The sequence below is a fragment of the Bos indicus x Bos taurus genome, chromosome 8, assembly GCF_003369695.1.
Source record: "Bos indicus x Bos taurus breed Angus x Brahman F1 hybrid chromosome 8, Bos_hybrid_MaternalHap_v2.0, whole genome shotgun sequence".
NCBI lineage: Eukaryota > Metazoa > Chordata > Mammalia > Artiodactyla > Bovidae > Bos > Bos indicus x Bos taurus.
Window position 1 is genome coordinate 62986502 of NC_040083.1, and position 15043 is coordinate 63001544.

Consider the following 15043-nt stretch of genomic DNA (forward strand, 5'->3'; position numbering starts at 1 on the left):
AGAACACAAGTGACTCTGATTCAAAGTACTCAGAGCATGGTATCCTAAGAAAGCAATGTGCATTGGAACATATAATAAAAAGGAGAATGCTCTGGACATTTGGAGGAGGGGGGAAAAGTGACTATTCATGAACATGGCATACATTTCCATTTACTTAGGTCATCATTATTAGCCTGTCAATGATGCTCTGTAATTTTCTCCTATTCAGTGTTGCTTATTAATTCCTGGGTATTTACTCTTCTCATTCTACTGGAAATATTTACATTTTTCTAAGCACTCTTGTTATGTAAAAATGCAATTCTGACTTGGATTCTGATTTTTCATCCAGACACCTTCCAAACACTGATTATTTTTCCTAGTAATTTGACTCTATGTTCTTCTGGTTTTCTATGTAGACAATCACATCAGTAAACAATATGGTTTTATCTCTTCCTTTTCAATCCTTATACCTTTAACTTATTTTTCTAGTCTTACTATGCAGGCCAGCACGTTTTATATTCTTTTTTTTTTGGCGGGGGGGTGTTAGTTCCCTGACCATGGGTCATACGACATAATGAACTGAGGATACAACATCACTTATTTAATATTCTTGCCAAAAATGTATGACATGAATCTAATCACAAGAAAACAATAGGTCAAATTCAATTTTAGCAACATCCTTCAAAACAGCTGGGCTTTACAGCTTTGAAATGTCAATATTATGAAATGAAGTAGACTAGTCTAATGAGTAAACTGACAACTAAATATAATGCATGATCCTGGGTTAGACTTGACCAGAAATAAAATTTTTTTATACACACAGAGAGAACGATATTAAAAAAAAGACAAAAAGTAAATTTGGCAGAATCTTAACAACCAGTGAATCTTGGTGAAGGATAATCATTTACTCAACTATTTTTGCAACTTTTCTGTAGGGTTGAGAGTCTTTCAAAACAAAAAGTTTAAAAAATTCTGTTTCCTAGAAGACAAGAGCCAGGTGGGGTGGGACAGGAGAGGCTGTGGTGCTACTTCCCTAGTGGCTCAGTGGTAAAGAATCCACCTGCCAGAGCAGGAGATACAGGTTCAATCCCTGATCTGGGAAGATCCCACATGCTGCAGAGCAACTAAGCCAAATGCAGCACAACCATTGAGCCTGTGAGCCTTAGAGCCCGTGCTCTGCAACAAGAGAAGCCACTGCAATGAGAAGTCCGAGCACCGTGACTAGAGAAAAGCCCATGCACGGCAACTGAGCACAGCAGAAAATACATAAATTAAAAAAAAATTCTGTGTCCTATGTTAGTGAAGATCCCTTTTCCTAGTTTGCAAAGAATTTTTATTTTGATCATGAATGGGTACTGAATTCTGTGTGTGTGCATGCTCAGTTACTCCAGTTGTGTCTGACTCTTTGCAACCCCAAGGACTGAAGCCCGCCAGGCTCCTCTGTTCGTGGGATTCTCCAGGCAAGAATACTGGAGTGGATTGCCATTTCCTCCTCCTGGGGAACTTCCCAACTCAGGGATCAAACCCACGTCTCCTGTGACTCTTGCATTGGCAGGCAGATTCTTTACCACTGAACTGCCTGGGAAGCCCAATATAAGCATTAGTACTGCAAATTTCCCTTGAAACACCACTTCCCTGCATCCCCATAATTTTACTGATATATTTCATTTTCATTCATGTCCAAGTATTCTTAAATTTCCATTTTGATTTCTTCTTTGATCTAGAAGTTGTTTAGAAAGGTGTTTTTATTTATTATTATTATTATTTTTTGGCTAGGCTGATCGGCTTGTGGAATCTTAGTTCCCTGGCCAGTGATTGAACCTGTGCCCCCTGAAGTGGAAACATGGAGTCTTAACCAATGGACCACCAGGGAAGTCCCTAGAAAGGTGTTATTAAACTTCTAAATGAATGAGAGTTTAAAATTTCTCTTTTGTTATTTATTTCTAACTCAACTGCATTGGGATCAGAAAACGTGATCTATGAATCCGTTTTATGTGTGGTTTTAACTTCTAAAGTCCTTTAGGGCTCTAAGTCTGTTGTTTGTTTTTTCAGCTGATGCTTACTCATGCTTACTTACATGCTTGGTAGCTCTCAGCTTATGAACTTCCCTAATCTTAATCTGTGGGAGTCCTGTTGACACTGAGATACTTTTCTCTGGAGAAACTTTCTGCTTCCGCCGAAAACCAGCCCTCCAAGTCCCTTCAGAGATGCTGCCTCAAGGCAGAGACTCAGGATCCTGAAAAGATCTGCTGTTAAAATTAATCTATATGAAACTGCCATTTTGGGAATCAAAGTCTGTTAAATATCAGCAATTGCATATGTCCCAACTTTTGCTGTCAACGATTGCCACAAGACAAGCCTGTTCTTCCTGTTCACTTGCTGCTTAGCTCTCCTACTTAGATTCCGCCTCAAGGTCCTGTTCTCTCTTGGAGAGAGGAGCTGGCTTTGGAGACTTCCCCAATGTCTCGTGAGCCCGGCAATGCATTTAATGTTATTCAGGAATGAATTTGCAGTGGAGTCCTAAATGTAAGACTCCTCACAGGAGTCCTAAACAATTGCAAGAAGCTGAAATCCCAGGAGAGGAATACTTTTCCAATGAAGAAACCAAGACTGAAAGGGGTGAAATGACTTATTCATGGTCACACAGCAGGGCTAGGACTTGAACCCATGTATGGAATCCAAACTGAGGCTCTTTCTACTTTCCCTCTGTCCTGTGCTGCCTCCAGAGAGCTGTTTGGGTCTGGGCCTAGCAGGCGTCCTTACCTGGTGCAAGGGGATGACGAGGAAGGCACCCCCACCAGTACACTCAGTCACGACTGCAATGAAGTGGGGGTTCACAGCGCAGAAATGATTGTCTTGGACGCTGTGGGTGATGGGCACAGAGTCGTAGCAGTTCTCCTTGCTGGCTGGTTTGCCAAAGACGTGGCGGAACTTGGAGCTCCGGTACTGGGGGTGCCATGACATCTGTGAGAGACAAGTGGGACAGAAGAGACATGAGGTTCACCAACTGAGAATAGGACATACGGAGTCTCACCTCCTCTCAAGGTGAGGGTGTGAGCAGAACAGTGGTCAGTTCTATGAGGACAGTGGCGTGCTAGGAAAGGTGCCCAGGTGAAAAGGCTAGAATTGTGGCTATTTGGAAGGGCCTGGTGAGATGGTGTACAAGTACTACTGACCTGTTTGCTTTCATTCCTTCGAGTGCAAACACAAAAAAGCAGAAAAACTGGAGAGAACTCACCCCACTCCTTTCCTTATCCAACACCTTACCAGACAGCCCAGCCTCCCTACTGAGCCCAGCCCAGCTAAGTGCGTTAACACTGCATCCTCTGGAGCCAGCCTGCCCGAGGTTCCAATTCCAGTTCTGCGCTTACCAGTTGGGTGGGCAAATAACAATTTCTGAAGTCTTGGTTTGCTTATTTATAAAATGGGGATAAAGAAAGTATCTGTCTCAGATGCATCATGAGATTAAATGAGATGATACACTAAGATCCCTTGCTCAATAGTAATAATTACTAGCACTATTATCATCCAGGCATCTTGGCCTTCCCTCACTCCTCATCCAGTCTTCTATTTGTTCACTCAATATGGACTGAGCACCACAGTGCGACTAGGCCCTGTGCCGGACACTGGGGGTTTGGAGAGAGCAAGCCTGAGCCCAGCCTTACAGGAGACAAGAGTCCCATGAGTGAGCCATTAGGGGAGTCTGAGCCACGGGGACCCAGTGTATCATAGGTAATAATGGAGGTTTGTACATGGCAGTCAGGGAGGACTTGCTGGCCACGGGGACCCAGTGTATCATAGGTAATAATGGAGGTTTGTACAGGGCAGTCAGGGAGGACTTGCTGCCCTCAGAGGAAGTGACACATGAGCTGTGATTTGAAGGATGAGTAGGAATTGGCCATGTAAGCTAGACCAGGGTAAGCTGGGGAAAAGGTGTCCTAGGCAGATGGAATAGCCTGGGCAAAGGCCCTGAAACAGAGGCCAAAATGGAATGTTTGGAGAACTACATATGCTATATACGTAAGATTAGCAAGATGCTAAAAAGAAAAATAAACACACACACACACACGTGTCCATGTAAACTGGATGACGTGAATGAGGAGAATGGAAGCTGGAGGGGTAAGCAGGGCTATATCATGAATGGCCTTAAGAGGACCCAGGGCTCATTAGTGGCCAAATCTACAGTGCCATGTGGCCTCCTCTTGCCCCTGCTGCTGCTCAGTTCAAACCCCTTCCTTTCGGTCTTGCTGACCCACTGGGCCCTCCCACCCTCTCTCCCCACGCAGCCAGAAGGACTGTTCTGCACAGCAAGCCTGGCTGTATTCCTCCAACCTAGGCCCCTACCTCAGAGTTCCCTTTGATGCTCCCCATTCACTGCTGCTTTATAGGATCAAGGCCAAACTCAGCTTGGGTCCCACCTCATATTCCAAGATTCCCTTTTTCTTGCTCATCTTCTAAACGGCACCTTCCAGATAAAGAACACCACCCAGTCTCCCTGGTACCTACTGCATTTTCAGTCCTCTGGGCCTTCACCCTTGTCTTTCCCTCTGCTTGGCTTGCTCTTCCCAGGCCCTGGTTGTCTGTACTCGTCTCTCCTCTACCCCAGCTCCCAGGTGGCCTCCACCAAAGCCAAACCGAGTAGCAGAGATCTCATTCTTCTGTCTCTCCTCCCTGCTCTGAATTGGAGTTTGGTGTCAGGGCTCCTCTACCAGCTTGCAGGTTCCTCAACGGAAGGCCTGGGGCTGCCCCAAGAATGCCCGGCACAGTGCTTTGCCCACGCCATGCTCCCAGGCACTTCTCAGGAAAAGGCATGTTTGACTGAGAGGTAAAGACAGGGCTGGCACTGACCCAGCCTGGGTGGTCTGCCCTGAGGCTCTTCTGTGTGCTCAGTCCAAAGGCACAAAATTAGGCAGTTGACCTCAGGAGGTCACAGTGATCAGGGGCCTGACACATGAGCCAAGCCCCTTATACAGCACCAGGTAGCCCATCAGCCTCATGGCAGCAGGTCTGTCCTGTGAAGCTCAGACATTTCAACCCTCCTTTTGGGAGCTTTGCCCAAAACCCTGGTGGCATTTGCCAGAGCTACGGGAAGCAGCACAGAATGCAGGGGCTGCTTAATTAATGCCCACTTGATCCCAGAAAGGATGCGAGAAGCCTTACAGAAATAGAGAGAACACAGATAGAAGGAAATAAAAAGAAAAAGCCTTGGTGAGGAAATAGGGACAGAGGGATAATGCAGGAAAAAAGAGATCACTAGGAATGTAGAGGGAGCAAAGCTATGAATGTGGGTTGCCCGATCCTGTACACAGAGGAGGTGGGCCTGGGGGATTTGTGTCTGAGCTTCCTAGCTGTCAATTCGACACGGGCAACAGAATCAAAAAGGGATTTATGTACTCAGTGCCTGTAAGACAAATGCCACCATTTGCTAAGGAGCCACATGGCTCTTCTCTATACCAGGTCCTGAGAGAAATAAGTCCTATAGACTGTCTTAGGAAAGAGGAGCAAAGATAATGGTCTCCCTTTAGTTCAGTTCAGTCCCTTAGTCGTGTCCGACTCTTTGCGACCCCACGGACTGCAGCACGCCAGGCTTCCCTGCCCATCACCAACTCCCGGAGCTTGCTCAAACTCATGTCCATCAAGTTGGTGATGCCATCCAACCATTTTATCCTCTGTCATCCCCTTCTCCTCCCACCTTCAGTTTTTCCCAGCATCAGGGTCTCTTCCAATGAGTCCGTTCTTCGCATCAGGTGGCCAAAGTATTGGAGTTTCAGCTTCAGCATCAGTCCTTCCAATGAATATTCAGGACTGATCTTCTTTAGAATGGACTGGTTGGATCTCTTTGCAGTCCAAGGGACTCTCAAGAGTCTTCTCCAACACCACAGTTCAAAAGCATCAATAGATTCAAGGGATTAGATTTGATACAGTGCCTGAAGAACTATGGACAGAGTTTCATGACATTGTACAGGAGGCAGGGATCAAGACCATCTCCAAGAAAAGGAAATGCAAAAAAGCAAAATGGTTGTCTGAGGAGGCCTTACTAATAGCTGTGAAAAGAAGAGAAGCGAAAACCAAAGGAGAAAAGGAAAGATATAAGCATCTGAATGCAGAGTTCCAAAGAATAGCAAGGAGAGATAAGAAAGCCTTCCTCAGTGGTCAGTGCAAAGATAGAGGAAAACAATAGAATGGGAAAGACTAGAGATCTCTTCAAGAAAATCAAAGATACCAAGGGGATATTTCATGCAAAAATGGGCTCAATAAAGGACAGAAATGGTATGGACCTAACAGAAGCAGAAGATATTAAGGAGAGGTGGCAAGAACACACAGAAGAACTATGCAAAAAAGATCTTCATGACCCAGATAATCACGATGGTGTGATCGCTCACCTAGAGCCAGACATCCTGGAATGCGAAGTCAAGTGGGCCTTAGGAAGCATCACTACGAACAAAGCTAGTGGAGGTGATGGAATTCCAGTTGAGCTATTTCAAATCCTGAAAGATGATGCTGTGAAAGTGCTGCACTCAATATGCCAGCAAATTTGGAAAACTCAGCAATGGCCACAGGCCTAGAAAAGGTCAGTTTTCATTCCAATCCCAAAGAAAGGCAATGCCAAAGAATGCTCAAACTACCGCACAATTGCACTCATCTCACATGCTAGTAAAGTAATGCTCAAAATTCTCCAAGCCAGGCTTCAGCAATATGTGAACCGTGAACTTCCTGATGTTCAAGCTGGTTTTAGAAAAGGCAGAGGAACCAGAGATCAAATTGCTAACATCCACTGGATCATGGAAAAAGCAAGAGAGTTCCAGAAAAACATCTATTTCTGCTTTATTGACTATGCCAAAGCCTTTGACTGTGTGGATCACAATAAACTGTGGAAAATTCTGAAAGAGATGGGAATACCAGACCACCTCACCTGCCTCTTGAGAAATCTGTATGCAGGTTAGGAAGCAACAGTTAGAACTGGACATGGAACAATAGACTGGTTCCAAATAGGAAAAGGAGTATGTCAAGGCTGTATGTTGTCACACTGCTTATTTAACTTATGTGCAGAGTACATCATGAGAAACGCTGGACTGGAAGAAGCACAAGCTGGAATCAAGATTGGCGGGAGAAATATCAATAACCTCAGATATGCAGATGATACCACCCTTAGGGCAGAAAGTGAAGAGGAACTAAAAAGCCTCTTGATGAAAGTGAAAGTGGAGAGTGAAAAAGTTGGCTTAAAGCTCAACATTCAGAAAACGAAGATCATGGCATCCCGTCCCATTACTTCATGGGAAATAGATGGGGAAACAGTGGAAACAATGTCAGACTTTATTTTTTGGGGCTCCAAAGTCACTGCAGATGGTGATTGCAGCCATGAAATTAAGATGCTTGCTCCTTGGAAGAAAAGTTATGACCAACCTAGACAGCATATTAAAAAGCAGAGTCATTACTTTGCCAACAAAGGTCTGTCTAGTCAAAGCTATGGGTTTTCCAGTAGTCATGTATGGATGTGAGAGTTGGACTATAAAGAAAGCTGAGTGCTGAAGAACTGATGCTTTTGAACTGTGGTGTTGGAGAAGACTCTTGAGAGTCCCTTGGACTGCAAGGAGATCCAACCAGTCCATTCTAAAGGAGATCAGTCCTGAATATTCATTGGAAGGACTGATGCTGAAGCTGAAACTCCAATACTTTGGCCACCTGATGCGAAGAACGGACTCATTGGAAGAGACCCTGATGCTGGGAAAAACTGAAGGTGGGAGGAGAAGGGGATGACAGAGGATAAAATGGTTGGATGGCATCACCAACTTGATGGACATGAGTTTGAGCAAGCTCCGGGAGTTGGTGATGGACAGGGAAGCCCGGCGTGCTGCAGTCTGTGGGGTCACAAAGAGTCGGACACGACTAAGAGACTGAACGGAACTGAACTGATGAAATATTGCTCTTCACAGCATTGGACTTTACTTCCATCACCAGTCACATCTATGACTGGTGTTGTTTTTGTTTTGGCTCTGTCTCTTCATTCTTTCTGGAGTTATTTCTCCACTGATCTCCAGTAGCATATTGGGCACCTACCGATCTGGGGAGTTGATCTTTCAGTGTCCTATCTTTTTGCCCTTTCATACCGTTCATAGAGTTCTCAAGCCAAGAGTACTGAAGTGGTTTGCTGTTCCCTTCTCTAGTGGACCACGTTTTGTCAGAACTCTTCACCATGACCAGCTGTCTTGGGTGGCCCTACATGGCATGGCTCATAGTTTCATTGAGTTAGACAAGGCTGTGGTTCATGTGATCAGCCTTGATCACATGGTTGTTTGTGATCAAACACAAACACTTGGTTGGTTTTCTGTGATTGTGGTTTTCATTCTGTGTACCCTTTGATGGAGGAGGATAAGAGGCTTATGGAAGCTTCCTGATGGGAGAGACTGACTGAGGGGGAAACTGGGTCTTATTCTGATGGGTGGGGCTATGCTCAGTAAATCTTTAATCCAATTTTCTGTTGATGGGCGGGGCTGTGCTCCCTCCCTGTTATTTGACCTGAGGCCAGACTATGGTGGAGGTAATGAATCATTACCTCCACCATAGTCTGGCCTCAGGTCAATATTTCATCTGACAGAATGTGGTCCACCGGAGAAGGGAATGGCAAACCACTTCAGTATTCTTGCCTTGAGAACCCCATGAACAGTATGAAAAGGCAAAATGATAGGATATTGAAAGAGAAATTCCCCAGGTCAGTAGGTGCCCAATATGCTACTGGAGATCAGTGGAGAAATACCTCCAGAAAGAATGAAGGGATAGAGCCAAAGTAAAAAGAATACCCAGCTGTGGATGTGACTGGTGATAGAAGCAAGGTCCGATGCTGTAAAGAGAAATATTGCATAGGAACCTGGAATGTCAGGTCCATGAATCAAGGCAAATTGGGAGTGGTCAAACAAGAGATGGCAAGAGTGAACGTTGACATTCTAGGAATCAGCGAACTAAAATGGACTGGAATGGGTGAATTTAACTCAGATGACCATTATACCTACTACCGCGGGCAGGAATCCCTCAGAAGAAATGGAGTAGCCATCATGGTGAACAAGAGAGTCCAAAATGCAGTACTTGGATGCAATCTCAAAAACGACAGAATGATCTCTGTTCGTTTCCAGGGCAAACCATTCAATATCAGAGTAATCCAAGTCTATGCCCCAACCAGTAACGTTGAAGAAGCTGATGTTGAAAGGTTCTATGAAGACCTACAAGACCTTTTAGAACTAACACCCAAAAAAGATGTCCTTTTCATTATAGGGGACTGGAATGCAAAAGTAGGAAGTCAAGAAACACCTGGAGTAACAGGCAAATTTGGCCTTGGAATACGGAATGAAGCAGGGCAAAGGCTAATAGAGTTTTGCCAAGAAAATGCACTGGTCATAACAACACCCTCTTCCAACAACACAAGAGAAGACTCTACACATGGACATCACCAGATGGTCAACACCGAAATCAGACTGATTATATTCTTTGCAGCCAAAGATGGAGAAGCTCTATACAGTCAGCAAAAACAAGACCAGGAGCTGACTGTGGCTCAGATCATGAACTCCTTATTGCCAAATTCAGACTTAAATTGAAGAAAGGAGGGAAAACCACTAGACCATTCAGGTATGACCTAAATCAAATCCCTTATGATTATACAGTGGAAATGAAAAATAGATTTAAGGGCCTAGATCTGATAGACAGAGTGCCTGATGAACTATGGAATGAGGTTCGTGACATTGTACAGGAGACAGGGATCAAGACCATCCCCATGGAAAAGAAATGCAAAAAAGCAAAATGGCTGTCTGGGGAGGCCTTACAAATAGCTGTGAAAAGAAGAGAAGCAAAAAGCAAAGGAGAAAAGGAAAGATATAAGCATCTGAATGCAGAGTTCCAAAGAATAGCAAGAAGAGATAAGAAAGCCTTCTTCAGCGATCAATGCAAAGAAATAGAGGAAAACAACAGAATGGGAAAGATTAGAGATCTCTTCAAGAAAATTAGAGATACCAAGGGAACATTTCATGCAAAGATGGGCTCGATAAAGGACAGAAATGGTAGGGACCTAACAGAAGCAGAAGATATTAAGAAGAGGTGGAAAGAATACACAGAAGAACTACCCAAAAAAGATCTTCATGGCCCAGATAATCACGATGGTGTGATCACTGACTAGAGCCAGATATCCTGGAATGTGAAGTCAAGTGGGCCTTAGAAAGCATCACTATGAACAAAGCTAGTGGAGGTGACGGAACTCCAGTTGAGCTATTTCAAATCCTGGAAGATGATGCTGTGAAAGTGCTGCACTCAATATGCCAGCAAATTTGGAAAACTCAGCAGTGGCCACAGGACTGGAAAAGGTCAGTTTTCATTCCAATCCCAAAGAAAGGCAATGCCAAAGAATGCTCAAACTACCACACAATTGCACTCATATCACATGCTAGGAGAGTAATGCTCAAAATTCTCCAAGCCAGGCTTCAGCAATATGTGAACCGTGAACTTCCTGATGTTCAAGCTGGTTTTAGAAAAGGCAGAGGAACCAGAGATCAAATTGCCAACATCCGCTGGATCATGGAAAAAGCAAGAGAGTTCTAGAAAAACATCTATTTCTGCTTTCTTGACTATGCCAATGCCTTTGACTGTGTGGATCACAATAAACTGTGGAAAATTCTGAAAGAGATGGGAATACCAGACCACCTCACCTGCCTCTTGAGAAATCTGTATGCGGGTTAGGAAGCAACAGTTAGAACTGGACATGGAACAACAGACTGGTTCCAAATAGGAAAAGGAGTACGTCAAGGCTGTATGTTGTCACACTGCTTATTTAACTTATGTGCAGAGTACATCATGAGAAACGCTGGACTGGAAGAAGCACAAGCTGGAATCAAGATTGGCGGGAGAAATATCAATAACCTCAGATATGCAGATGACACCACCCTTATGGCAGAAAGTGAAGAGGAACTAAAACGCCTCTTGATGAAAGTGAAAGTGGAGAGTGAAAAAGTTGGCTTAAAGCTCAACATTCAGAAAACGAAGATCATGGCATCCTGTCCCATGAATTCATGGGAAATAGATGGGGAAACAGTGGAAACAGTGTCAGACTTTATTTTTTTGGGCTCCAAAATCACTGCAGATGGTGACTGTAGCCATGAAATTAAAAGACGCTTACTCCTTGGAAGGAAAGTTATGACCAACCTAGATAGCATATTCAAAAGCAGAGATATTACTTTGTCAACAAAGGTCCATTTAGTCAAGGCTATGGTTTTTCCTGTGGTCATGTGTGGATGTGAGATTTGGACTGTGAAGAAGGCTGAGCACGAAGAATTGATGCTTTTGAACTGTGGTGTTGGAGAAGACTCTTGAGAGTCCCTTGGACTGCAAGGAGATCCAACCAGTCCATTCTGAAGGAGATCAGCCCTGGGATTTCTTTGGAAGGAGTGATGCTAAAGCTGAAACTCCAGTACTTTGGCCACCTCATGCGAAGAGTTGACTCATTGGAAAAGACTCTGATGCTGGGAGGGATTGGGGGCAGGAGGAGAAGGGGACGACAGAGGATGAGATGGCTGGATGGCATCACTGACTCGATGGACGTGGGTCTGAATGAACTCCTGGAGTTGGTGATGGACAGGGAGGCCTGGTGTGCTGGGATTTATGGGGTTGCAAAGAGTCAGACATGACTGAGCGACTGAACTGAACTGAACTGAATGAAGATAACGGTGACCTCCTTCAAAAGGTCCCATGCAGGCACTGCTGCTCGAAATGCCCCCAACCCTGCAGCAGGCCACACCTCCACCAGGGACTCCTGGACACTCATGGGCAAGTCTGGGTCAGTCTCTTTTGGGGTCACTGCTCTTTTCTCCTGGGTCCAGGTGCGTACAAGGTTTGTTTGTGTCCTCCAAGAGTCTTTTTTCCCAGTCCTGTGTAAGTTCTGGGGGCTCTTTGGTGGGGTTAATTGTGACCTCCTCCTAGAGGGCTTACACCATACGCAGGTCTATTGCACCCAGAGCCCCTGCCCCTGCAGCAGTCCACTGCTGACCCGTACCTCTGTAGGAGACACTAAAACACAGCTGTGTCTCAGTCTCTGTGGGGTCTCTGGGTCCTGGTGCACACAAGGTTTGTTTGAGCCCTCTTAGCGTCTCTGGCGGGTATGGGGTTTGATTCTAAACGCTATTTTGCCCCTCCTACCTTCTTGCTGGGGTTTCTCTTTTGCCCTGGAACCTGCGGTATCACCTTAAAGTTGCTCTAGCACCACGCAACCACTGCTCCAGTGCCCTGAAGCCACCACTTTGGCAACCTGCAGGTAATTAGTGGCAACTGAGGAGTTGCCTGGGGCCTGGGCTGGGGTTAGCAAGTCAGCAGGCTCAGCTCCTGGCCCACACCCTTGTCTTGAGCAGCAGTACCCACTCCAGCATTCTTGCCTGGAGAATCCCAGGGACGGCGGAGCCTGGTGGGCTGCCGTCTATGAGGTCGCACAGAGTTGGACACGACTGAAGTGACTTAGCAGCAATAGCAGCAGCAGGGGAGGGAGGGGCATCTGTTTGTGGCCTTGATGCTCCAGACACTCCATCACTCCCCTTACATCCCAGCCGCCCTACAGTTAGTCCTAGCCTGGGCTTCCCAGGTGGCTCAGTGGTAAAGAATCCATCTGCCAGCGCAGGAGAGGCAAGAAACTCCGGTTCGATCCTTGGATCAGGAAGATCTCCTGGAGAAGGGAATGGCAACCCACTACAGTATTCTTGCCTGGGAAATTCCATGGCCAGAGGAGCCTGGTGGGCTATAGTCCTTGGGGCGGCAAAGAGTCGGACGCGACTGAACACATTAGTCCTAGCCAGTGCATCGTGGGCAGACGTGATGTGTCACCTGCCTGTGACCCTCCAGAACTCTTGTCCTCGACTGGAGGGATGAGCAGCCCACAGGTTCCAGATGGTGCAGATTCCCTCATCCTGAGTCCCCCAGGCACTCTGTGAACACAGTACCTCTTGCCAACTGACTCATGTTGGACACACAGCGTGACAGAGAATTAAATTTGTGTAGTGAACCACTGAGAAACAGCAGAGGTATTTGTCACCCAGCAGACCCTACCCCTGGTGGCTCTTGGGCTTCCCTGGTGTCTCAGCTGGGAAAGAATCCACCTGCAATGCAGGAGACCTGGGTTTGATCCCTGGGTTGGGAAGATCCTCTGGAGAAGGGAAAAGCTACCCACTCCAGTATTCTGGCCTGGAGAATTCCACGATGTATAGTCCATGGGGCCGAAAAGAGTTGGACACGACTGAGCGACTTTCACTTTCACTATCGCTTACCACTCCTGACTAACACAAAGAGTTGGATATGCCTTAGGACCGAACAACATGCACTGCTCCTGCGTGCATGTATTTATCAGTTCACGAGTGAGTTTCAGGACTCAGCAACTCAGAAAGCAGGAGTTTTACGTTCCCCACAAGCAGGTACTTGCCTGGAAATGAGTACTATAGTGGGCCCTTAGCACTGTGAGGCCTTGCCCACAGGCTGGGCCAGAGCACAGATCTGGGCCAGGTCTACCCCATGTCACTTGTCCCGTCCTGCCTGGTCCCATCCAGCTGGGTCCACATCAAAGCCATGGCAGGCCTTCTCAGGTGGAGCAGGCCAGCTCCCTGGGGCACAAAGCAGAGGGTGGCTCCTTCTGCTGCTGCTATCCCAAAGGTGCTTAGTGGGCCAGATGCCACAGGATTAGGCTCTTTGGGCTGAGAATTCCCTGCCCTGCAAAACGATTAGTCATCACCTAACATCCTATTGAGGGTTGTTTTTTTTTTTAAAAACAACAAACTTTTTATTTTTTGGCTGGCCACGCAGCATGCAGGATCTTAGTTCCCTGGCCAGGGATTGAACCCACACCCTCCCCCGTATTGGGAGCATGGAGTCCTAACCATTGGACCACCCGGGAGTCTCCATTGGGTTTCTTTCCTACTGCCTGACAGTGGACTAGCTCGATGCCCCTACAACCCTCCTGAGGCCTGTTGTCCTCATTCGGTGCCGAGGGACCGACTTGAGCAAGATCACAGGAGTAGGAGCAGCGGAGCGGGTAAGCAGAAGCCACTACCTGGTCTAGACGCCCCTCTTCCCAACTCCTGCCCCCTGGGACTTTTGAGAGAGATGGAGACATAGATAGGGCACAGAGACCCAGAGATTGTCCTGCCTGGCCCCAAGGGCCTGTCCTCCCAGCCCAGCCCTGCATCATTGCAGGGACAAGGGTTAGCTGCAGGGTGGCTGAAACCGAATCCAAACTGGGTGTGGTACAAAGCAGCATAACAGATTATTCATTAATGGTGCTGATCCTGGCTTCAGGGAGAGAATGAAATTACCTGATTTGGTCTTTGAATGTCAGGGGTGGGGAGGGTTATCCACCAGTTCCAGGCTACTATTGTCCCCTTAGTAAGCCTGTGTTCCACATCTAATATTTGGAATTACATTTTATTCTTTCCCTTAAAACCCAACCTTGTCATCAAGCTGCCTCCAGACACACCTCCTGGGAGGGTATGAATCACCGCACTTAACTTCAGCCACAGTTAATAGAAGATTAGAATCAAAAGTTTCTTAGCTTCACAAAGTGAAAAAAGATGATCATAACTGTATTTGAAGGTGACCTACAAAGACCAAGAATTAACACAATACCAAGAATTAACACTAATTATGGATAGGTCCCAGATCTTGACTCGAATCCTGGGTTGACAGTTATGGAACAGGAAGGAAGAGGGCAGGGCACAACCTTTGAAATTATGTCACAGCCCAAGGGCACATCATAAACTGATTAGATAGAACCAAACTTGTCCAAGACAAGTAAACCTGACTAGACCTTGATCCTCAGGATACTCTCACTAACACATCAGAGCTAGCTGACACACCCAGAGGTGCCATGACAGTTCCAAGGTCAATCGTCAAAGACCAAAAAGTGGGCAGTGGCCCAACCCCGGAAATCCACACCCTTTCCCCAAAATAGTTGGAATAATCCTCCCACTCATCAACCTATGAAATTACTCAGCCCATAAAAGCTAACCACACCATATCTCGAGGCTGCACTCACCCTCTGCAACGGCCCACACTC

General features: G+C 46.2%; 1 protein-coding gene across 1 annotated transcript in view; it reads right to left on the reverse strand.

Moving 5' to 3' along the window:
- CORO2A (coronin 2A) overlaps positions 1-15043 on the reverse strand; it is a 67687-nt gene that overhangs the window by 22548 nt on the left and 30096 nt on the right. The window contains exon 2 of the mRNA XM_027549735.1: positions 2743-2943. Within this exon, the coding sequence (XP_027405536.1) occupies positions 2743-2943 (201 nt within the window). The remainder of the gene's footprint in view (positions 1-2742; positions 2944-15043) is intronic.